Source organism: Varanus komodoensis, unplaced genomic scaffold, assembly GCF_004798865.1.
Source record: "Varanus komodoensis strain SLA01 unplaced genomic scaffold, ASM479886v1 scaffold2, whole genome shotgun sequence".
Classification (NCBI taxonomy): Eukaryota; Metazoa; Chordata; class Lepidosauria; order Squamata; family Varanidae; genus Varanus; species Varanus komodoensis.
The window spans coordinates 50,720,226-50,746,790 of NW_025335568.1; the positions used below are offsets into that span (position 1 = coordinate 50,720,226).

General features: G+C 40.8%; 1 protein-coding gene across 1 annotated transcript in view; it reads right to left on the reverse strand.

The window, feature by feature from the left end:
- PPP1R9A (protein phosphatase 1 regulatory subunit 9A) overlaps nucleotides 1-26,565 on the reverse strand; it is a 145,767-nt gene that overhangs the window by 7,891 nt on the left and 111,311 nt on the right. The window contains exons 14-17 of the mRNA XM_044428439.1: nucleotides 24,412-24,569; nucleotides 3,910-4,029; nucleotides 2,816-2,839; nucleotides 1,383-1,565 (exon numbers count right to left, since the gene is read on the reverse strand). Of these exons, the coding sequence (XP_044284374.1) occupies nucleotides 1,383-1,565; nucleotides 2,816-2,839; nucleotides 3,910-4,029; nucleotides 24,412-24,569 (485 nt within the window). The remainder of the gene's footprint in view (nucleotides 1-1,382; nucleotides 1,566-2,815; nucleotides 2,840-3,909; nucleotides 4,030-24,411; nucleotides 24,570-26,565) is intronic.

Here is a 26,565-nt window from a genome sequence, read left to right on the forward strand (position 1 = left end):
TCCTCATGAGCTATTAAAGGTGACTTTGGACCCTCATTTGCCAGGGGGACTGGGGTGCTCCATACCAACAGGAATACTGAGTCAGGGTGCCAGGTGTGCAAAAGACAGAGGTTGAGTGTTGTGAGGCTGATCACACGTAGTTCAAAAATACTAGTAGGAGCGGTGTGGGAAGAGCAACTATCAAGTTTCCACAGGAAGGGTTGCTGCAAAGTACAAGTGCAGCTTTTATGAGATATGTCCAAGTTGCAGAGGGTATGCTAACACCTGACTGTACATGTATGTCAGCCTTTCCCAATCTGTCCCCCAACAGATGAGTTAGATTACAAGTAGGGCAACACAACTAGAGGGCACCAGGGCTAGGAAGATCTCTTTAGATACTGTTGTTTGGTAAAGTAGTTTCAGCTTGTTCAGTTCAAGAGGCATTGCTCTCATCCCCTGTATGTACATAAGGGAAGGAGAAAATGCATGCAAATACATGTCTTTATAGAGACATGTACTATGTATCTTTATATCTGGAGTAAAGAACACATCTCCTCTTTAGAAAAAAAATCTTATTCCTTTAAAGTAAAATCCATCTGTAACAATAACACACATATATAACTTTACAGCTATGTCATCCCAGTTCAAAGTTAGCCATGGCAACTGCCTTGGGACTTTCATTGCACTAATCAGACAAATACCCTTTTAACAATATAAATATGCACAGCCAGCCATACTGCATAAGACAAAGTAAGATTCAAAAGAACCTAATTATTGGACCAGAGATACAATAGACATGAAGTAGCCCACCTCCTTTATTTGCTGGCATTGTTCTCTTCCCCATTAAAACATCTATGATATAGAAGAAATTATGCTTTGTATATTAAAATTGTCCATTAATTTTTAACATCTAGCACGGTATACCCAGGTATTGTTTTGCAGAGATAATGATGTATTTAGAGTTCCGACTGTTATTATATCAGCTGTGTAATCAAAATTTCCAGCAATCTGCACTACCTCTATTATTCATTATTGCGACCGTGCTGTTCCTCTGTGGTGTAAAGATGTTTATTTTTATGCATTCAAGAAGAGTATTTCCCATAATAGATCTCCTGGTGACAAACAAAATTCTGAATCTTATTTCCAACACAGACAAGCAATTACTTTAAGTTTAGTGCCATCCAGCTGCAGCAGACGTTCGCCATTTATGCTTTGGGTACTGAATTCGGGAACACACTGTTCTAAATTCAGACTACCTCTATTATTCATTATTGCGACCGTGCTGTTCCTCTGTGGTGTAAAGATGTTTATTTTTATGCATTCAAGAAGAGTATTTCCCATAATAGATCTCCTGGTGACAAACAAAATTCTGAATCTTATTTCCAACACAGACAAGCAATTACTTTAAGTTTAGTGCCATCCAGCTGCAGCAGACGTTCGCCATTTATGCTTTGGGTACTGAATTCGGGAACACACTGTTCTAAATTCAGACTCATTAACCAGTTTGACACTTGCTGCACACTCCACTCCTGAACACCACTGCTGGGAGACTGGCTGTGCTTGGGAGACTGTCCATCGTCAAGAATCTGTAACAAAGATATTTCATTTGTCAAGATGACAGCAAGTCATGATGCTATAGCAGCTTTACAGAAATACATTTTCCTACTGTTTCAACAGAATATAATAATATGCACAGGGTCACAACATGGGCTTGCTGGTTCAGTTCCAGTCTCTCGAGCGCAACAGACTGAAAGCATACTTTCATAGGTTTCCTATGGTTTTCCCAACGAAGGAGGTTTCAGCTGCTTTAAATTGTGCTTGGAAATGCCCTTTTAGTGTTGAGAGTTGACGTTACTGAGTGGTGATTTAGTTCGAGTACATAGGGCATAGTGAAGATCTCATCTGAACACACCTTCTCATGGTGAGAAATGATATTCACTGTATCACAGAGTCCACCCTGAAGTGGTACGTGGCCAGGTCGCACCATACAGGAAGATGCATTTTAGTGATGTGCCATATTGTACAGCACAATAGTGAATGTCACATTTCAAAGAACGGCACATGCCAAGCAGGAATGAGAATTTCTGTTTGTAACATGACGGTTGGAGGCAGGTAGTGGGAACCTCAGCTGGAAGGGACAGTGCCCACAGTATGTGATAATGTCAGTGAGCATCACATGCTGTTGCTGGATCTGGAAGTTGCACAACGCAATCCTAACGAGTGCTGATTGCTAGGCTCATGCCTCCTGAGTTTGTATGATCTCCTATTAAAAGCCTGCTCAGCTAGTGGCCATCACCGTATTTTGTAAGGGTAAATACCAATTATGCTTATTGTGAAGAATGACTTTTCTTTCACCTGATGTACTTCTACTGCCAATTAAGTCATCTAACTGTGGCTTAGAAAAGAATTTCTCAACTGAAAGAGCTTTTTAATGAAAAGAAATTTCTTGCACAGGGGAGACTCACCCCAAGCATCTACTGCATAAAAGCAAATCTTTAGCAAAAAAGAGAAAGGAATATGTATACTACTGTTGTACAAACCCCTGTAGAATAGTTTAACCCATGTCTGTTCTGCATTCGTTTGGTAGCCAGGCTTGTTAAAGTCCTCTTCTAGGGCTTTAAAATATTCTGAGGCTCCAGTTTGTTCAAGTTTTTATTCATTTATCTCTGGTATGATTCGTTTTTTTGTAACTATATTTTATGGCTTCTATTATATTTTATTATTTTTATTAAACTTCCATATACAAGACAGCATAAAAATACCATTAATGAATAATAAATAAACAAACAGCTCACTATGTAATAAAGTGACAAAAAAAAGTTCAGTTTTGTCTCACCTCATCATCAATCATATCCAAGCTCTGAGAAAGTCAGCAATAAAGAAATGGAAAGAAAACATCATAGGCAGAAGACATAAAGCGACTGAAATAGTCAAGGTGAACACTAGAACTCCAGTGACAACAATGGACACAAGTATAAATGTTCCCTTTAGGGCCCAATAAGAATAATTGACCATCAAGTCCTAGGTCCTTGGGCATGCCAATCAACAGGGTTTTCTTGTGCATGATTATTAATTACCTATGGAATAAAGAGACCTTGATGGTTCCAATGGCTGAAACAATTAACTGACCTACAGAAATATGTAACTGACCTCTTGTGAGTTCAGTAAGGGTGGAATTTTGGGACTGGGAGGTCACTTCTTTTCAGCCTTAGAAGAGCACAAGAGGCTAAGGAAGGCTACAACCCCTAAATCAACCTAGACTCCCACCCATTCCCCCGGTTCCTTTTTGACTACCTCCATGCCTAGATCAGGAAGTGCTTCTCTCCTCAACTTAAGTATTTTCTCAGTATTTATTACCCTTTTCTCTCTACCACTTTCTACTCCTTGCCCCCCTGCTCAGGCACCATCTCTCCTTGGACTTTGTTTTCACTCTTCACTTGCAAAATCAAAAAACCAAAACAAAACCTTGTGCACAAGGTTATGATTGTGTCACTTCACTGTGTCCTGGCAGTATTTGTCTTTATCATTGCTCTGATCTTTGACTCAAAATGCACAAGACCATAATAATAATAGCAGCAGCAGCAGCAAGAAGAATTCATGCCTGATCTGACCACCTTCAGAGGCAGTGCAAAGTTGGGCAGCAGTACAAAATGGGTCTTCTTGGTGGCTGTTTCCAGGATATGGAACTTGCTGCTGAAGGAGGCTAAGTTGGCTCCCTCTACGCTGTTTCTTCACTGGGAAAGAGGTTTCCATTCAAGCAGACCTTCAGCGCATAAACTGGTCTGCTGGCATGGGCTCCATTTTTACTTCTATAATTTTTGTGTGTTTTCTCAAGTTATATCCAGCAAAAAGCTGCTCCGTCTATTAACTAGTCCACAGGAGAGGATGGAAGGTATTTCCTGCTATATAAATAGCCCAAGGGTAACATACCTCATCAGATGACAGTGCTATGGAGTGCGAAAATCCTGGGGTTTTTGGTTCTGTCCCTAAACCACTGAGATCAGCTGAACTAGTGCTGCTTGGACTGAAGTCATCGTTGAAAGTGAAATTCTGTATGAGAATTAAAAAAAAAAATCCACATCAATCTAAAGAATAGAGAATAAGTCTAAAAGTCAGAGGAGAGCTGGAGTTACCCCACTGAGAAGGCATAGTTGAGTTATTATTGAAAACATTCATTTAAGGCTGGGGAGCACAGTATGAAATCACAAAGGCAGGGAATCTATTATGGACCTGAATGGAGCAAACAGAGCAAATGCATGAGGTGAGTGCTCCAGGTCCCCTTTCAACATCCTCAACTCATGGAGTGTGTCTGTCCAACAGGGAGAGCCCCCCAGAGCAGCGGATCAGCATTCTTGCCCACCTGGCGCGCCTCCGCAGACACAGGATGGCCCCTTTCCCAGACAGTCGCGCTTCATGAGTTGATGGTCACAGGGCAATGGCAGACAAGGCCGCGGCTGCAGCATAACCTCTTCTCGTGCATTTTCTCTGTTCAGGTGAAGAATGCTTGCACGGGGCAGAGGTGTTCTTGGCTTTGGTGCTTTCGTGCATGTTTTAAAAAGGAAGTGCAACATCCTTTTTATGTGCCAACTGTGCAGTTGGTGTACTTCTGGATGGGTGTTGCGGATAGTGTGTGTGTATGCATGTATGAGAGAATGAGAGAAAAGTGACCCTTTGAATGAGGTGGTGGTTATTTATTCATTTACTTATTTAGAATATTTATATGCTGTCCTTTCGCAAAAGCCTCAGGATGGCTTACATAAGTAAAAAATAATAATAATATAAAATGTAATACAAATAAATTCCAGATCCACCTTGGCTGCAGATTAAAACATATATAGCCAATATTAAAAGTTAAAGGTTCGTTGGCTTACCACTGCCAGGGGTTGATTTTGTCTCTTTTAAATTTTAGATCCATTGTTAATTTTACCAAGGCCATTGGGCCCAAGTGATAGCCTGAAAGTACTGGCTACTGCCTTGGATTAAATTATGTGAGACTTAAGAGAGAGAAATCATGCTTCTTTCCCACCATCAATGGTGAATCCACCTGCCCCCAAAAACCCTTAGGACTGCCCCTCCAGGTCCCCTGCCACATCATTTCAAATTGAGAAAGTATCTCCCTATTTATGACTTTTGAATAGGTCAATGGTGCATGTGTGCATGCATGGGGGTGCATTTTCATTCAGAGGGACCACAGAGCCTGGGCCAATCTCTATAAGCTGCATGAACTAGCAGTTGCCAAAATGGGTGGATGCATTAACAGATATGAAATACATGGGTGGGAATGCCTAAAGGGGTAGTCCCAGCCCCCAAATAAAAGTTTCTCATATTTACCCCCATTTTGGCATACTTTGCAGTGAATGGAGTGAAAGTTAGTCTGGATGCTTCCCATGGAAAATCTGTCTTTAATACCCAGCATGTGCTACTTTTCTGCCCTGTGGTTTCAGCATTTACCAAAACTGCAGCATGCCTTTTGTATCCTTGCATTTAGGAATTGCAAGTGCAAACCAAATTTGTATTGGCATGCAGTTCCAAATATGCATTCCCTATCTTTAACCCACCTCAGCTTGTTTAAGAGTTTTCACATCTAGCTTTGAATAATAATTAAATCAGATGGAATTGGGCAGAAGTAGGATTTAGAATAACAGTCTGAATCAGCAGAACTAAAGGATTCATGGTGAAAATAGCATCCTTGACCACAGTAAACCTCAAAAATGTGTGATTTATGCAACATACGGAAGGTTTCCATTAGTAAAGGCTGCTACTTGACCATATAATTTAATCATCAAAAAAAAAATCTTTCCCCAATTAGAAAGGAAGAACATCTTGGAGTTAGTACTAGAGATTCACAGTTTTTTCTGACAGTAATCTTATATATTATCAGGCAGTTTAATCTAGACCCCATATTTTGTGCTGTGACTCCATTGATCAAGTGAGAGACAAGAAATACTTTATGGCTGAAAGAAGAGGCTCAAAACAGACGTGCTGCCCCTTCTAAGTGCAATGAACAAAACATTACATTTTATAGCAAGGATGAACAAAGGAGCAAGTTCCCAGCAGAGTAATTTGGGACACACACATTTGATGAAATTTGTCTTAATTGCCATTAGAGGAATTCTGCAATGGCATACATCACACTTGAAACACAGTTAGACAAACAGAAAACCCCAAAGATCAAGATATTCCTGAAACATTTGAGGTCCATTAAAAACAAACAAGCCACATACTATTAAAAACTATGGGCATGTCAACAGTACATAAACACAAGTTGCTTTGAAGATGAAATTTAAAAAGAAAACTGAAAAAGAAAAGTATTCAGACATTAAACTTATTTAATAGCACATTACCCACACATTTGTGGGCAATATTTGTGGCTAAAATGCAAAGGAGAATTTTGATGTTAGTTTCTATCAATAATTGCTGAACTTTACACAATATCCCATGTTGTGGCATTTGTAAAAATCCAAGGAACATAATTAAGTCATGATGCTTTCACTTTTCCAGGAGGTTCCTTTAAATGAAGCATATTTAGATCAGCACCTGTGTATGTCCTGAAATGTCCAACACCAGGCAGCAGGCCAGACTTCCTGTGATGCAGGATGGTATCCAACAGCATTCACATCTTTTACTGAAATGAGGCAGCCTTGCAAATTGAGAGGGAGGGAGAAGTGCCAATTTCCTTAGCTATTGGTGGATGAGGTTCTTAACCATTTCTGTAGGTGTTTTTTTTTAATGTATGGAGGACAAAGCTATCAAAAGCTACGAGTCATGACAACTGTTTATTCTCCCCAGTATCAGAGGCAGTATGGCTCTGAATATCAGCTGCTGGGAAACACAAGCAGGAGGGCGCTACTGCATTCATTTTCTATTTGTGGGTTTCCAAAGAAGCTTCCATTTGCCATGGAAACCAGAGCAGAGCAGCCTTTGGTTTGATCCACCAGGACTCTTACTGTTTGCTTGCTCCCATGCCTCTTTATCATTCCCTCAAGTTGTTCCCAGACATGTGCCTCTATTCCATCCATCCTCACTAGGTAACACCAGCAAGAATACTTTCAGGCGGAGCTTTTATTGCACCATCACCCTGCTCCATTCCCATAACTGAGGCAGTGGTCCAGGTGTTATTATCTTCTACTTGTACCCATGCCGTATTTTTCCATTGTGCAGAACATTTGTTAAAGAAGAAAAGACAGAACAGCTGCACAATGCCTTCTACTTGGTAACTCTAGCAGTCCACCATAGGGATTCCCAGATCAAGAAAACAACCTGGGTCAATGCTTTGCCCTTACCCAAACAAATTGGCAACTCTTCCTGAAGCTGCGTTTGAGCAAAAGATGAAATCTATTTGCTTTCCCTATTATTTCCCTCCCCGGGCCTTTAAGTTCTGGAATTGTCTAAGTTTTCCTTTTTCACATAGACCTGAAAAATAGAAGATTTGGTGGTGTATCTGTATTGCTAACTTAAGGAGGTCAAAGAAACACAATGTAAGTTTGGAAACTTGAACTTTCCTGTAATGCTATCTACTTAATTGTACGGAATTAAAAACAATATCCCCTACCCCATTAATGCAATGAAAGACTTGCCTACATTGCTAATAATAATTTTGCCAGGAAATGAAAGCAGCAGAGCAAGGGAAAAGGCAAGGACAGACAGAAAGAATGTAATCAGCATACAGTAAATATGATGTCTGAGTGGTTTCATCTCGGCTGCAGTACTTGACCTTCTTCAAAGCTATGCAACATAAATAATAGTGCCAACCATACTTTGAACTAGCTGTGGTAAACATATAATTTAAACAATTTCAGTTTAAGAAGCTGCAAGGTTTTAATGTCCCAAGCCACCAAGGTTTACAGAATAAAATGTCTGATATGTTTCCAAAACCCAGTCATATCAATGAAATCAAGATCTGAAAGTATTTGCACAAAGAGACAAAATAATCCATTTACCCAGTAAGCTTTTTATGTTTCACAAAACAAGATGGCATTTTAATCTATCATTTTGTTTTTATCTGTTATTTGTCTTTTAAATTGAGTTTAAGTGCTGCTTTATTCCAACAGTGTTCTTTTATATTTATTGCCTTGGACATAAACTGTAAACATAGAATAAGGCTGCTGCAGTTCTGACCTCCTTGATAGAATTGCTACAGGTTGATTCTATTGGCTATTTCCAGGGAAAAAAACCCAGCGCATACACTTAAATGTCCATTTTATATATTGCAAAAATGACAAACAGTTCAGAGGTGGGGTACAACGATGAAAGGCGAAATGCCAAGGAAACTGTAAATGCCATGCGTAAACTCTACTCTGCACAAATCTTAACAGAGATGGAAAACATGAAACAGGGTTCAATTTCAATTGGCTTCTGCCACATGTTACCTGAGGCATGATTATAGAGCATGACAATCAGAGCTATTTCACTTTCATTTTCACCTTCATATAGGTCATGAGATGCTCATGGACTGATACACAGAAATGAAAACAACTAATACATAAAGCATGTCACTCTACTGTACAAATACTACCTGAGAGATTCCACGGTGGATGCAACATGCACGTACAAATAAATAAGGCCAACACGTATTGGAAGTAATTCTATTTTTCTTAGTTCAAAGAACTTCAAAATGGAATTAAACATAATATCATAATAAGACACATGATGGGAGCAGCTTGATGTCAGAAGCAGGAGTATGACCAAAAACTGATGTAACACTGACATTTAAAAAATTGCCAATATTTCATTCGGATTTGGTAAACTTGATCAAGTTAGGCTGGCATTAAAGCAACCAATGTGTAGGGGACAAAATACTTACTTGCACGGTCCCCATTTACTATATGATCTTGTGTTTATAGAGTGGGAACTAGAAAATAAAAAAAAGTATCTTTTTAAATACTATTAAGGGAGTGAAGCTTGGAAAAAGGTTCCAGCCAAACACCAGGTTGCAGAGGTAACTATTGAAATTGTTGGAAACTACCAAGCCCCTTCACATTTATATTTATTATGTTTAGATCCCACTTTTAGTAGTGGAACTCAAGGCAGCATAAAGAGGGTTCCTAGAAAGTATCTGCACTACCCCAGCTGCACATTTAACAACTTACCTGCTCACCACTGGCCCTCAAGGCATCCGTGAGAGTCAGTGAGTGAGGCTGGCACTTAGTGACATTCTGCAGCCACAAGAAGGGGGCACTTAAAACACGTCTTCAGAGCATTTAAACAGTTAAACAAGCTTTAGGAGGGTGTTTGGCTGAGTGTCCTTTTGTCTTGCTATGTTAACACTCTATGATCACTCTATGATCACTGTTCCAAGATGTTTTCTTATTGGTTAAATTTTCCTTATCTTGCTATGTTAACACTGTTCTTCCAAGATTCATGTTTTAAGAATGGTTATCTCATAGCATGGATCTACATGGTTTTATATATTGTATGATGCTTTGATTTGTAAACCACCTTTAACTCATTTTTTAAAAGCAGCTTAACTTCTTAAAAATAAACAAACAGGGATATGAAATGCCTTGCAAATTCAATGTTGGCCTCTTTCTAGAGTGTCTCTCCTAAGAGGTCTGAAGAGGCCGGACAGGCCTGCTGGGGACTGGCAGGTGCTGACAATCAGCTGAGGGGAATGTTTACATACTGAAGCATGGAATGCCTCATTCCTCATGTCTCCATGCTCCTCAAACCCTCCCAGATCAGCTTCTCTTTACATCATATGTCCTCAGCCCTGCTGCTTCTGGTCACCCATGTTTCAGTTCAGTAGAGAGCAGTGCTCTCCCGCATCTCAGACAGCTCTTGCGCTGCTCCCAACCTACTCACCACTAGCTTGCTTTGTGGAGACTTTTCAAGCCACCTGATCCTTGCCAAGAGTTAGCCTGTATTTCCTCAGCTATCTCTGCCTGCCCTATCCTGGACTTTTTTGACTGAATCTTCCCTAGAAAGGGCCTAAATGATTACACTGCCTTGTATGCAGTCCCTTCCTTTTGGCACTTCTCCGCTTTGCTCCGGGAAGTCATGCTTAGAGCTCTTAAATATTCATTTCCATCCATTAAAGACAGAAAGGTACAGCACCTGCTTCCCATAATGAAGAATTTTTGGTCTTTTTCATTAACAGATGCTGCAGGTTCATTAAAAGCCTAAGACAGTGTGATACTGACAAGGACGACAGTATCACATCCACACCGAACTTGGAGAGTAGATACATTCCTCTTATAACACACATCAAAGAGATGCAGAAGACAAAGGACACAAAACCCAGAAAATCTGCATCACATTTGGGCTGCACAATGGACATGTTGCTTGTGGTTTCTGTCATGCAGCGCCTTTGTTTAAGCAAGTAACATCAACCTGCTTAAAATGCCACTCCATGCACTGGCGATAAGGTACTTTGTATGTTCTACCTTGGACCCTTTTTTAGTTGGACTCAGATTTTCAGAGGAAGGATCAGTTGAGCTGGTAGGTGAAGGCAGATTGCTGGAAGAATTGGATCGCCTGCTGCTCTCTCCATACCATGTAAATGGAACAGTGCTATGTGGGAGAGAGGAGGACCGCTTGATTAAAGAGGCTCTACTAGCCGAGCACTCCAACAGTTCCTCTGTTGTCCTGTTTAAAAGAAAGTAGTAAAATGCAGGTTAGGTTTTTAAATTTTAAAGACGATACAGACCAAAAGACTGAACACAGAAAATAGCTTCCAGAGGTGCTTCCAGACAGAGGACTCCTAACACTACCAATCCAAAAGCATTAAGCAGCTATTCCATCTTCTCCTTCTTAATGATTTTTTATCTTTTGTGAAAGGATTACATATAGAAGTAGTGGTGGGAAAGCATTGGAAGATTACAAATATAGTATAGAAATACAACAACATTATAAATAGATAGAAATATAATAAATAGAAATTGGAAGTCACTGCTATAACTTTTTATGAATGAGGCAAGGAGATTGCACAGTAAAAGCCTTGTCTGGAAGCACTCTTGTGAGCAGCAGGAACAATGAAGCCTTCCATCCAAGAGGGAATAAGAATGGTAAGTCCATACTATTTGCACATTGCTAGTTTTCTGCTGCACCAACTATTTTGTATTCCTATTTGAATAATCAAAAGGGGCTCCTAGAGAAGTACCTCTATTTCCCACCAGCTCTTGCTGGATCATCAGATATAACTATATTTGGAGAAAGCAGTTTTGGCCTGTGCTAGGCATGCCTTGAATACACCTGGCTACACCATCACCATGCTCCCTATGTGCAGTTGCTTTGGAAAAAGAAATTAGCCCAAAATGCAGTGGCCAGAATATTGGTGAGAGATCCCTGGTCACAGCATGTTATGCTGGCTTGTACCAATTGCGCAATCATGTTTCTGCCTAGTCTAAGTGATTACCTTAAACTTCATGTATTTAATGGGGTGGGATAAACTTACCTGAAGGACCATTTTTGCCCATATGAACCCACCTGACTAGACATTCACTGCATCTGAACAGAAGCCCAATGGGATACTTCCAGCACAGCTAACAAACTGGTCTCTGGTTTTCATTGGGGCCAGAAATCTCGTTTTGTTTGTAGGGAGTCAAGGGGCTGATAAGGAGCAGGCAAGTACAGGTTTGTAAGGATGGCTTCTGGGGATGCTGAAGTTGGCAAATCAAGGCACTATTTGCTTTCTGTCTGGCTGCCAAGCGCACAAAGAGATTGCTATCCAGTGAAGCAATTATGCAACTAATGAAAATTAGTTTGGAACAATGTTACTACTCTACAATGTTTTGTTTCAATTTATTTAGCAAATTAATAGTAAAAGGAGTGTGGTGGTGTTATCCTGTTGAGTAAATGTGCTTCAGAAAGGAGGTAATCTGCATATATCCTGGTTGCTAACATGCATCCTTGGAACTTGGATGGATGTAGCAGAGCTCATGAGATGGGAGGTGGAAATGGGCTACCTAAAGCAATATTGAGAGGAGTGTAAAGGAGACTGGGATGAGCACAAGACAGATGTTCTGAAATGCTTCTTTCTTATGTAAGCAGAAAGGCTGCAGCGAGAACAATTCAACAAGGGAATTCAGATCCATTAGAGCTAACCCATGAAGCAGAACATTCACTTATCTTGAGACACCGTACCATACAAAAGGGCAAAAGTCTGGACTTTACTGTTAGTTACTGGAGCATCCGTAACCCAAATGAATAGTTTGTATATGACTTTATCTAGCCAAAAGCAAAAGCAGAACAATTGCAAGGTTCATCAAGGCTTTTATGAGAAGAACTTTAGTTTGTTTTGTCTGCGAGAAATTTATTTGGTATAAACACATATTGAATGTGGTTATACTGGCATTCAAAGACAAGCACCTATGGTTTTCTGTCAGGAGTTTTCCAAAACAGATGGAATGAAGGGGCCTTTTAAAAGAATTTTCTGATATGGCAGAAAGGTCTCCTGTTCTGAGAAGAAAAAAAAGTTCTTGGCAGCATGCTCAGACCCCTGAGCCTTTTAACTGCAGTTCTCATTTTGATCTCCATCACTGACAGCACAGACCTTACAGCAGCCTGGTGTCCTCCAGTTGGGTTCAATGGCCAATAGCCTTGTTGGCTAAGTATGATGGACACTGCAGCTCAGCGTATCTGGTGGACATGAGGTTGGGGAGGGCTGCTTTAGCAAGATGCTCGTCATACAGAACTGCAGCATTGTCTAAACCTGGTCACCATGTGCTTTAGAACAAGGCCACTTTGCAGAGGGCATGAAAGGTGGAGAGCCAGTATGGCATAGTGGGCCTAGACCAGCAAGGGTTCAGCCTTCCAGTTAGCTGTGAGGTTTGTGGGATGAGCACAGGTCAACCAACATTTCTTAACCTAGCCTCCTTGAAACAGCTGCTATGAAGATAATTCCCGAGAGAGGCTGTGGGCAAAGCCAAACTACGTGGAAGAAGAGGGGCTCTAAGCATAATGTGATGCACCATGCTGTTAGGGGACAGGATCAGGAGGGCAGGATAATGGGCAGGGGCTTCCCACAGGCATCTGATTGGCCCTTTAAGTGGTGTCTGTGCACACACAGAGAAGTTTCCCTTTCAATCAATGTGCAAAGGCAAGCACAAAATTATGCACAACACAAGTAATACTACATCAGTCAGTATTGCTAATGCAATAATTCTTTGCAATAGGATACTGTCTAGAGATCACAGCCTCCTATTTTCCAACAGCTTATTCTAGCCTTGTACTATAGTGGGAATATATTTATAGAAGTAAATCCTCTAAAATGCAAAGAACAAATGCCTTGAGCGAATCAGCAAGACTCACCGTCTGACTATTGAGTTACCTGAAAAGTTATTGTATTAATGGAGCATCATAAAGGTCTGAGATCTAAATCAGAAATAAAAGAACTATTAACTATTGGTGTCAAGTCACTTATGGAGTACTGAGAAGCTAACTTCTGAAAATGCACTGTTAATGGAGATAACTTTCTAAAACATAACATCTTAAAATAAGTAACGTAAATAATTTATACTTAACAGAGTTGCAGAGCAATCCTATACATGTCATCTCAGAAAAAGGTCCTTTCATGAGACTTAATTTCCACATAAGTATGTATAAAAGTGCAGTCTTAAAGACTTGGATTGCTAGGAAGTTTGGATTAAATTTGCATAAGTTTAAAATGATGAAAGAAAATCATCAGACCATCCAGTTCAGAGTTGTTTATCTTACTTATTGACTGATTGCATATTATTTCTTTAAATACACTATTTTCTAAGATTACATTGTTGTTATTGTCCTTAATTGTACAATGTTTGATTCAATGAATGTCATAAAACTCACAGAGCAATAACAATACTATGGATTTCTACTGAACTGAATAAGAAATGCTATTATCCAGAGCAGAGATATGGGATCTTTATGATATAAAGTTGTTAGAAAATTAATGTAAGAGTTTGATTTACACATACATGAAGAAGTGTATCAAGCAACTGATTAGCCTTTAAACTCTTGGATGTATGTCTCATGGAAATGAAGTACCTTAAAAAATAATCTAGAGCAAGATACATGTGAAGTGATAGCTGCCACTCTCAGAGAAGATAAAGTGGCAGTAATTGCCACTTCGGGGTAGTCTATACCTTTATTTATTTCTTATATATCTTCTCTTTATCTCATGTAACAAAAACGTATGGTGCTTCCAGGGATTCTGGCAACCAGGCACCACCCAATCTTTGCTTAGCTTTAGCAACTTGGGAGGGTTAAACGTTGAAATGTCAGAAGTCCACAAGTCCAGCTCAATCAAGGTGCAGGCAATTATCAATCAAGCCAGTCCAAAGTCAAAGCCAGCAAGTTCACAGAGCAGAGTGTCAGACAAAGATATAGCAATAGGAATGGTCAAAGGCAGTGCAGGGTTATCTACAGGGGTCCAGGATTATTTACAGGGGGTCCAAGGTGCTTAAGATATTGGTCATGGAATCTCTGCTTCAAAATTCCTGGAACTACAGTAAACAGAAGGAGCTGACAAGTTGAAACTGAAGGATGGTAAAATGGACCCTTCAGACCTTAGACCCAACTGCAGCATTGCAGAGGCTTCTGCAAGTAGGCCCTCTTGTGAGGAAGGTCCTACTCATGGGAAGTCCTTTATTCACATGGATATTTTCTTTGCAAGACTTCTTTGCTTGGGGTCCACCTGGTCCTCCATTTGAGACAATACTCTTGAGGGCTAGGTGGTCACTCAGCCTCTGTTCTAAAGGTGTAGTTCCCCTTCTTCCATAGGGACCGCCATCTGCCCGGAGGACCCAAGAGACTACTATTCTCCTGACAGGGGCTACTCCTCAGTGTTATCTGCCTATCTCAGAGTTCCTCCTCGGAGATGGATTCCTCTGCTGGAGATGTGACACCATGCTGTGCCAGGTGCTTTATGAGTATGTCCTGGCCTCTAGTCCAGAGAGGAATGTGAGGTGGATATCAAGGTGTAGATCAGCAAGGGTTCCTGATACCCATTGGTCCAAAATATGCAAAGGTTTCTCCTCACATCTGCCTGCCTAAATTAGGCTTTTGAAACAAAATAAAACTTGGAAGAAACCCAGGAGTATGACTTGGGCTGACCGTGGTCTCAGGGACACTCTGTCCTCAATCATATATCCACCCCCCTGTGCTATTTTGTACCTGGCTCTGATTGGTGGAACTCCAGGTTCTAGTAAAAAAAGTAGATTTAATAGAACTAAAACTTGTCCATCTTTGCCCTAGAGTTTACTGAGCTGAAGCACAGGTTGCCTAGAGAGGCAGGCAAGAGTGACGGCCTTTAAATCTTCAGAGTTGGAAGACTTAAAAGACTGCAAATGTATGCACATTTAATTTTGATTAAACAGGCATATGATTGTTCTACAAAGGAACAGGTATAATGCAAACAATAATTAGAGCACCATTCTCTGCAGGTCTATGCTCAGGTGAGCTCCCACTGAGTTCAAAGGACTCCCAAGTAAGTGTGTGTAGGACTGCAACTTCAAAGGCGCTTTACCCACCGAAAGGTGTACCATAAATTATTTACAATAACGGATTCTGGCTTGAAATGGTTTATATCCATGTTATTCATTTATACCTGCAACCAGTAGAGACCCTCATTGCTTCTTTCTCTCTCCGCTTCTTGCCCTTGCTTGAACTCCTTCTCAAGGGAGTCCTATAATGTTAAAAGAGTCAGTGTCCAAAAAATACTGCACAATTCGAATAGAATGTAAGTAGACAGCTTAGCAATGAGAAACCAAGGTTTTAAAATGCTTACCCCAAGTCCACAAACTTTTGTTTTATTTTTCTTATATGCCCCAGAGAAGGGCTAGACATTCCTGGTGACTGGATACTTGTGGCACCATCTAAGACATATTTGTACACAAAAAAACACAGTTCATTATAGCCATTTATTTCATCATTAAACAAGCAGTTTCATTTCTATGTCACTTCCTTAAATCCAAAGGAAATTGAAGTAGATAAATATACTTTCCTACACTGTGTGAGCCAGTGTAGTAAAAAGGAAAAGGCAGAAAGAGACAGAAACTTATGAACTTAAGTAATACTGCAGCAATGGTCAATTAGTGTTGATGCTGCTAATATAAATTTCAGGCCACTTTGAAATCATGATTCTTTTTAAAAAAATTAAGGAGACTCCCCTATTTTTTTTATTTTTTATTTTTTTTTTTTTGCATATTGGCCCTCTGCCACTCTAAGCAAAGGATCAAGCTGCAACAGATTTTACCTGTGAATTTTTCATGAGGTGATGGGAAGTAGAAAATGCCCAGGGAGTGATGGAAGCAATGAAAGATATAAAAAAAGCAAGGAAGCTGAAAAACCATAAAGGGTTGAAAAAGCACAGTTCTGCTGTTGTTATTGCTTTTCTCTTTAAAAGGCTGTGCTAATGAAAGGAACCAATGTCTTTATGAGAAGAACAGGCATGTTGCATATTTTATGAATGGTGCTGAAAAGGAGCATAGCGCGCCCACTGTCCAGTCCTACAGAGGGTTGTAGGTGATTGGTTGTTTCAGCATTCCATCATAATAAAATCTGAACTTTCTACACATCGTGTAATCAAGTCAATTGATTCTTATCATCCTTGGAAAAGCCTGGCCCATGGCTGAATCAGACTGGGGAAAGCTGTACCTGTCTCTTGAGAGGCTAGTAAAAGAATGATAATGGCAAAAATAATAGCAAGAGGAGCAGCAACACTGCCAGTTGGCAACTTAAGGGCTTATGGTATTATCTGACCAAATTCTAACAATTCTGATATAACTTTCTTATAGTTGTTTGTTCAAAGATTTAACTTCAACAAAGTTCTATCTTGACTGCGAATGACAACCTTCACAGTGTCCAGGACATTTGGTTCAAACATTTCCTAAAAGGTTTTTAATTGAATGTTTTAGAAGACTCAGGAACATTTATTATGAAGTACATAATTGCTGTGAGCCGCCCTGAGGCTTTGTTGCGATGGGGGCGGCATAAAAATGTTTTAAATAAATAAATAAATAAATAAATAATCTTGAAGACTGTACAGAAGTACAGCTGAAAAGCACAGCCTGCATCCTCTTCAACTTCGGACATATGGACCTTGTTAAAACCATTCCATCTGTGTTTTGCAGATTGTGAAGCACCTTTCCTTTCATCATCTACTTGCTAATGGAACTGGATTTTCATGAATGTGTTCCTACACATTTGCAGAAATTCACGCTTCTGAAAATGTCTATATTCTACCAAAATAAATGTATTTCTCCCCCAAATGTATATTTTCAGACTTTATGGGAGGAAATGAACATTTTGATTGTATTTTTGCATCTATTTCTACTGCTAAATTTGTGTAAAATTACAGAACGTTTAAAAAAAGTTCTTCAAGTCCACTGGGTCGATATATACGGCTCAGGAAAAAATTGTCAATTGTAGAATCCTCCAGTTGAATTTATAGAAATCTGAACTCATTGGAATCTGTTGTGGATTGCTCCAACAGCCCTATCCTCAACAGAGATCAGGCAACACTGGTTTTGGAGTCCAACAGGTATAGTGTCCTGGTCTGTGTAATGAGAACCAATGAGTTATTTAAACTATGGGCTGTTGAGGCTGAGGAGGAGTATGCCCATGTGCTCCCTTCTACATGCATGTTGCTGTTACTCTCAATTACCACCCCAGAAACACCCCACTCCTGGTTTGTACTGTGACATCCAAATCTGAACATTCGAGGTTATTTAGGGTTTGAGCAATCCTGAGTTAATCCATTGTTTTTGCTGAGTTGACTCTGGGTTGTTTAATCCCTAAAGAACCGAAAGTTTCCAGATTTGGATATCACAGTAACAATCCAAGAATGGGTCATTCCTAGGTGATGAATTAAAAGTTGATGTGACAAGTTTGAGAGATGCAACATGCTCACTCATTCCCATTATTAGTCATTTCTGAATTGAATAACCTGGAAATTGCTGTTATGTGTGAACCAGGTAAATCTGTTATCAGATAGAATCAGGCAGAAACTGTGTGGATTGAGTGTGTGTATATATGCATATTCTTTGTAGTCTTTCTAATATTGCTTCCAACAAGAGGATGAATAACAGGTCCATTGTTCCAGGCAGTAATCCAGTTCTGCCCCTTTACTGCATGTAGACACATACTCTGAACAGATCAATGATGAAATATTCCCTACTAAAATAAATTCTAGAGATTTTATGTGGGTAGAGATTCCATCAGGGTGCCCCACATGGGAATTAACTGTCTGGACTGATGGCTCATTTTTGTGCATCTTCTTTTGCTTCTGCTGCTTCTGTTGTACAAGTACTTTGATAAATTAAAGAGGATGTTAATTCCTTTCTTATCATTCTCAGCATCTTTATGCAAATAAATAAGCAAGTATACATAAAGAATGGCATACTTGGCTTTGAATGGGCATCAAAGTCCTTTTCTTCTGACAGCAACCTGACAAGTTAGCCCCAAAAGTTGAGGAAGCCACAAAACCACCTCCAGAAGCCTCATGAACTGGCATTCTCAAAAAGGAAGATGCAAAAGCCTTCCTGGGCATGCAGGCCTTTGCATACAGCAAAAATGTCTCTTGGGATCCTAGTCAGAAGATGTGTTTGTGCAGATACAAACATGCTTCCTTCTATTTTTATACTGCACTTTGAAACCTCCCCTAGGGTAGAAACGTAGTAAAGTTTTTAAAACAAGGAAGGAAAAGTTTCTATGTTAAAAAGAGCAACCAACTGCTGACATGTAGAGAATTGCAAGAAAAAAGGTATTTTAAAACAATCCAGAGAAGTTACTGCCTGTGTGTGTGCGCGCACGCATACATGCATGCATGCATGTGTGCGTCGGGGGCGGGGGGGAGTTGTGACTGAGAGGCAGAAAGCGTCACTGGATCCAGAGATGGCCACTAACTATAGACCTGTGGCCAACATCCCGTTTCTGGGCAAGGTGTTGGAGTGAGTGGTGGCGGGACAACTCCAAGCACTCTTGGATGAAACTGATTATCTGGATCCTTTTCAGTCCGGCTTCAGACCTGGGTACAGTACTGAATCTGCCTTGGTCACCCTGTACGATGACCTGTGCAGGGAGAAGGACAGGGGGAGTGCATCCCTGTTGGTTCTTCTGGACCTCTCGGCGGCTTTCGATACCATCGACCATGGTATCCTTCTGGATAGGCTGGTGGGATTGGGGGTCGGAGGCACTGCTTTGCAGTGGTTCCGCTCCTATCTCAATGGTCGATTCCAGAAGGTTGTGCTGGGGGACCATGTCTCTGCGCCATGGCAGCTATGCCATGGAGTACCACAGGGCTCCATTCTATCCCCTCTGCTATTTAACATCTATATGAAACCGCTGGGAGAGGTCATCAGGAGGTGTGGGCTGCAGAATCATCAATACGCTGATGATACCCAGCTCTACCTCTCATTTTCCACTAATCCAGGTGAGGCAGTGGCTGTGCTGAACCGGTGCTTGGCCGAGGTAATGGAATGGATGAGGGCCAATAAACTGAAACTCAATCCAGACAAGACGGAGGTCCTGTTGGTTGGCGGATCGGGTTTCAGAGAGGGTGGATTTGACCTGGTCCTGAATGGTGCAACACTCCCTCTTAGGGACAAGGTCCGCAGCTTAGGAGTACTCCTCGACCCGGAGCTTTCTTTGGAAGCTCAGGTGACAGCGGTGGCGAGGAGCGCATTCCTTCAGCTTCGGCTGATTAATCAGCTGCGCCCCTACCTGGAGTACGACTGCCTGGTGACGGTGACACACGCGCTGGTGACTTCCCGCCTAGACTTCTGTAAGGCGCTTTACGTGGGGCTTCCCCTGAAGACGGTCCGAACACTTCAATTGGTGCAAAATAGAGCTGCCAGGTTGCTGATGGGGACGGGGCATTACGCTCACATGACTCCAGTCCTCCGTCAGCTTCACTGGCTTCCCATTGAAGCCCGGGCCCAATTCAAGGTGTTGATTATGACCTACAAAGCCCTAAACGGCTTGGGACCTGGCTACCTGAACGAGCACTTATGTCTGTATATGCCCGACCGCCCTTTGAGATCTGCGGGAGAGTCCCTTCTCCGGGAACCCTCCATGAAAGAAATTAGGAGAGTAAGTACTCGGAGGAGGGCTTTCTCTGCGGTGGCGCCCAACCTATGGAATTCACTCCCCAAAGAGGTCTGCCTGGCACCGTCATTACTGGTTTTTCGGCGCCAGGTAAAGACCTTTTTATTTAAACATCATTTTAATTGTTAAAATATATGATCTGGCCAGGGCAACTTCTTCTTCCTTCTCTTTTCTCCTCCTATATTATTTATTTACTTATTTTATACTGTTATTTTTAATTTTATATTATTATGTTTGAAACTCAGTGTATTTTTTGTATTTTTGTATTTAATGGTAATTTATTATGTTCTATTGTATTTCAATGTATTTTATTGTGTTGTAAGCCACCCCGAGGTTTCGGCAAGGGGCAGCATAGAAATGTAATAATAATAATAATAATAATAATAATAATAATAATAATAATAATAATTTCCATTTTGGCCAGATGCCATGTGTCCAATGAAGTGTGGCACCTGAGGGCTCCCTAAACTTCAGAGGCTTGGTGGGGGGAGTTAGTTCTGCTGTAATAAAGAGTGGTATAAAAAAACAACAGAGCATTGCATGCATCACTTTGAAAGCCAGCCAATCAGTCTTCCTTTTACTCCAAGCCTACATAATAAGAAGTACTTTGTCAAAATTCTTCTCAGAGTCAGATTAACACTCTCTTGCTTCACTGCAAAGGTACTAGAGTGTTTCATAGGGAGGTGTGTGTATACATATGCAGCTGTTTCTTGCTGTTCAGCAGAAAACTCAGCTGAATTCCACATCATAAACACAGTGTATTAATTTATTCCTTGTTATTGAGTAGCTACAGGATCACGTCTAATAGATATGGCAGAGAAAGTCACATGCGGCAAGACTGAGGGAACTGAGACTTTTCAGCTTGGAGGAGACTCTGAGGGGATCTGTTGGCGACATACAGGTATGTGAGGGGATGTCACACGGAGGTGGGTAGAGACCTGTTCTCCCCTGCAGAGGAAGGCAGGATGCGCTCCAATGGAGCAAAGCTCAGGGAACCAAGGTTCAATTTAGATGCCAGGAAGTAATTCCTGACAGTTAGCACCCCAAGGGTATGGAATAGGCTTCCATGGGGGTTGGTTGAGGCCCCATTGGTGAGGGTGTTCAAGGATAGGCTAGACATGCACATGGTGGGCATGTCGTGAGTGGAGCCAGCTGGAGCCGGTTAGATGGCCCAGGAGGCCCCTTCTGACTCGCTCTGTTTCTATGTTTCTATATAATTACTCTTCTGTGCTGGAAAGGGCTGTATGGGCAGACAGATAGAGTAGAAGGGTCTGCAAGATGATATGCTGGCTACCTGCATGAACCTGCAAGTTCATGGCCTGTGTGTGAATGCTACTGTAACTAAATTACTAGAACTTGCCAAAAACTGTTAAAGCTCTTAAATCCTCCCAGCAACAGGCACTGTGCAGGCACAGGACCCATATAGGAGTGATGCACGGAGACCATGATGAAGAGCAATGGGAACTCTGGATGAACGCAAATGCCTTTCTGACCTCCAGGTCACCACTTTAGCCAAGCAGCCTACAAGGGTAACTCAGTCTAGTGCCTTGATTTGAAAAATGGCCCACCCAGAAAACATTCTGACCCTAACATATGCCAAGGCATCCTTCCTCCACTGATCAAAACTTGAGCCTTCCCTGTTGTGTTTAGGCTACCACCTTGCCATGTTCATAATACCTCTTCCTGCTCTTTATATGCTTTTGTCTTTTCTTCTGGCATCAATGCTATTAGGAAGGGGTGCCCCCTGCACCCCAGCCATAGGAAGTCGTGTACAAAATAATCATTTTCTTTCTGTAAAAATGTATGGGTAAAGTAAGGCTTGTAACTTTTGGAGCTCTCTGTGTTCATGAACTAACTTTTCCTAATGTAGTCTAGCACCCACCACAGCTCCACAAAACAGCCTATTCGTCTGGTGTCTGCAGATATACAGATTTTGTTTATTCTGTGTAATTGTCAAGCATTTTACTTCCTATCATCTGTTCAGAGTCAGATTGTGTTTTCCCCTTTAGAAAAGTCAATAAAAGCCTGCCACAATTTACGTAACTTTCACTAGCATGTAACATTTTGTGTATTTTTTTAGCTCATTAAAAAACCAATGAGCACAGCACTTACAGACACACACAGAGAGGAATGCTATACAGGGGATTTTGAAGAGTGACCAGAGATGTGTGAAATAGTTTTTTGTTTCTTTCTTTTAATGTCATATATTGGTGTATTTTCATACAAATAAATTTGTGTATAATTTTGGAAAGTGATAAAAATGATCTGTAGAATCCATGAGTCTAATTCATAGAAACCTGGAACCATTTGAATCTATTTCAGTTTTCTGATGTCCTTCCCAATATCTTTCACTTACATGTGTCCAGGACATGTTTGCATGGATATGAAAATGAAGTGACAGAAAAGAGTCCTGGTAAAATGCATCAAGTCACTGGTCCACTTTATGCATTTCAAAGAAAAGAAAAACTTTGCTAATAGCTGATTACAGTTGAATTATTTTATCTTCTCAAGCAGAATGCTGCCCTTAGCTGGACACCTATATGGAAAATGACTTTTTACGTTCAAATATTTCTGTCTTGAAGCATTTTGTCCTGCCTTGACTCAACACTGATTCTGGTAATGTAAAATATGCAAGGAGCACTCAACTGATTCAACAGTGATTACTGGAGTGGGATCACTGAGAGCAATTTTGTTTAAGTGGATAGTGCCTTATTAGGGACTATAAACAAACAAATAAAAGAAAACAAGTAGAAATGAAAGTCTGTACTATTATGCCCTGATCCCAGCTCTGATTGGCAGGCATAAGAAGCTTGTTTTTATTCATGGTGACATTTTTGTTAACCTGGATAAAAAGCCTTGTCTGGAAGCACCCTATGACATGCAGTTTGATCCAGTATAAGACAAGGTCACAATGGTCCTGCACTGATTTGCTTTCAGAATATCATCTATCGTACTTTAAGAAACACAGATGTTAAAAAAAAATATGGTGATGGCAGGCAAAATAAAACTGGATCTTGTCTATCACCTTCTCTTTTGAAGCACCACAAATAGTAATCAACCCTTCTCCAGAACATCCACAGAAGTTAGATACAATTACTAAATTTTATTTAACAGAAGCATCAGATTCTGGTGCTTCCTCCCTTTTCGCTATCATTAAATTCCAAATATATTAATGTAAGAGGTTCCCTAAATTTAAGAATGAACTTTAAGCATGTTCTTCCCCTGGAGTAAATCTTGTACTCTAGAGGCAAAGATTTACTCAGGTAAAGATTATGTTTCTGGAATACTGATTTTTTTTTTTTTTTTTGGCCTTGACTGTTCAAGTCTGAAAATAACTGAGGCATACTAACCATATCTGCCAACTTGTTTTGATCAATGGGTCCTAGTTGGCGTCATGGGTGGGTGTGGGAAGCATGTTTGAAATATTCAATTTTAGAACACAAAATGACAACGGGGAAGTTAAAACCTGACCTTCTGAAAGTGGAATAGTTTGCATAGGCCTTTGAGTTGGAAGGAACAGATTTGACATGAGAAGAGAATTCACAACACTCAGTGAGAAAATGAATGCAGTGGCATGCACACATACAGTTTTACCTTTATCATGGAAGATATTCCTGCTGGTTGGATGATGCACAGGTGAAGCCTCGTAGCTCTGACAAGATTCAGAAGGAGAGGAGAGTGGAGTACCTCCATGGGAACACACGACATTCATGGGCTGCTGTTCGTCATCCTGGTTTCCAGTTACGTTGTCAAATGCAAATGCTGCAGTGCTAGCCACAGGGGAAAGGGAGGAAGCACCAGAATCTGATGCTGGTGAGGATGCTCTCATACACATGGGCAGAGGAGATTTTGTAATGTGCATGGGGCTACCATAACTGTACGAAGGCTGTTGATACAAGAGATTATGAAGCAGATTATGGCATTCAGGAACCAAGCAGGGCAAGTTATCTTGAATGTGCAATCCCATTTTTATAGCACCTGTTTTCCATCCTGTGTCTGCTTTCGAAGCACTGTTCCAACAATCATACTTCGTTATTAACACTTTATCTTAATTGCTTTCCAATTTTAACAATGTCCTTTGCAGGATTTGCATTTTAAGCTCTTCCAACGTTAACAAGTTACCTTCTAAGCATGGCTTTTTGTTGCTTAAACAATAGAGATATTATCACAACTGGAAAAAAAACCAAAAAACCAAAAGACAGCACATTGCAACACATACAAAATTAAATCAGATGTCTTGGGGGCGCTGCAAGAAAACAGGTGTTTTACCTTGAAAAAGCAAAGACTTGAATACATCTTCCTTATCAAGTTTCATTACAGATGTTACATATTGCCTGCGTTAAAACAAAACCATAGGCTGGGCAAAGCTAACAACCAGTGAGAAGGCAAAGAGGAAGAAAAAGAAGTCACCTTTCTTTCTAGGCTGTCCTCTCCATCTGTGGAGCTGATGCTGTCATAGAGTCTGGTTCTAGTTGGTCTTGACCTTTTGTTCTTTACTGAAAGCTGTACACGAGTCTTCAATGCTTTAGAGTCCAGCCTTTCTGTTTCAGGGACAGCTTCATTAAAATCTTCAGGGAGAAAAAAAAATGAAATTATTGTATCTATTTAACTATCTCAATATTCAGGCATACAACTTGCCTATCTATAAGGGAAACACATCCAGGAAGATGTGAAATTAAGACTGCCTCTACTGCTTCTCCTGCTCTGCCTCAGAGAGCTGTACTGTAGGGACTTACAGGCGTCCTCAGACAACCGCGCCCTTAGGCACCTGGTTTTGATTGCTACCATTTCATTTTAATGTTTATTCGCTAATGACTTGCGTTGTCTGGTTAGCTTTATTGCCATCTTGACTATTAAGTTCATTTTTGTTTGGTTGGTTCATTTGGGGTCAGGAGGGTTATCCGTAATTGCTTTAATACTTCCTGTATGTTCTAACATTGTGCAACCTTTCACTGTGTTATTTGATGAGCTGCCTTATAAGTATTGTTTTTGTTGGTTTGAAACATCAGTGAACTTCATTACGATTCCTATTGGTCTGGATTTTGACTAATAGCATGCTAGGCTTAACTTTTGAACCCAGAAAGGACAGAGCCCATCACAGGTCCAAAACACAGATCCTACTGCACTAAATTGGTAAGTGAAATAACACTGAATGCAGTTTGCAATACTTTATGACTTGAACCTGGAGTCTTCCCAATGAACTGTACATCTCATCACAGACCACTGGCAGCCTGACTGGGACTGATGAGAGTTGCAGCCTGGATGACTGAGGAAGCTGGTTTAGCAAAGACACAATCTTACAGCTGGTCGATGCTGTTGCATAGTCATAAGACAAGGTGGAGGCTCTCCTGCAACCTCAGGAAAGTCACTGTGGGACTCTGCCTTTGGAGGGTCCCCCATCCCACTCTCTCAGACAGCACATTTCTTTCCATGTTGAGAAAGGGCCTGAAGATGGAAGCCTGTCTTTGGGACAGGCACTGAGGGGAGAGTGGGCAGGGGAATGTTGAGGCATTGCCAGCTTCTGCTGAACCTGTGCAGAAGCAGTCTAAACATTCTTGAAGGTGCTTAGTCGGATGCTTGTAATCTGCTGAATATGGAAGGTTATGGATAGTGACCATAATCACTTTTCTTAGCCAAGAATACCCTTAATTCATCTCAGCTCTGGAGTGTGTGGGAAAAGCAGCAGAGGGAACAAAAGCAAGCAGAGGTGCTTGGTTGTCTTTGTTGAAAAGCTAGCTCCATAATCTTTGCATCTCCCTCAGCTATCATCCATCAGGATGCAATACCAGGAGGGAGAGAATGTAGCCCCACTCCGTCAGTGAGGTGAGTGACAGGCAACCTTTAGCTCCTCCTCTACTCAAGCTGCTCTCATCCCAGCTGAGAAGTTTAAAAGTGTAACTTGAAGACTTAGTTCCTGAGTGTACTTTTCCTCTGCTTCCTCTCTCAGGCTTACTTTTCCTTTTGCGTTCTGCCTTTTAGATTGTAAGCCTGAGGGCAGGAGCCATTTCACCTCTGGAAGCTGCCCTGGAAGTTTTTTCTGGCTGAAGCAGAATTTTTAAAAATGTTTGCAACGTAAGTATATCTCTTTTTCTGTTAGCATAGAGCAGAGGCATGTTGTGCTTCCTAGATTCCTTTTGTGTGCTTCAGAGGATGGTTGCCTTAGACACTGAGCAACCAATCTTGATCTGTGTAAATTAACCCACAGCAAGGTTATATATTCATTTTTTAACTGTGTAACCTGCAAATGTTTAACTAATTCCTCATGCTCCATCAGGCCTACAGGTGACTATTACTTCTACATGCAGCTATTTTTCATTGCTGCTCTGTACATTTTAGAGACACATAAACAAACACAGATAAAACGAGTTCTCAGTCTACCACCCTGGATTCAGAGAACTCCCCTCTCTGCCACCTGACACACTTTCTCCTATTATTCAGTGTGACATCTGGACTCATCAAGTCCATCATCAAGGAGACATTACCGGTTAAATAAATGGGTTGAATCCTTTTCCCCCAGTGAAATAAGGCAATAGTCACTATTGATTCATATCTCATTGATTTCAG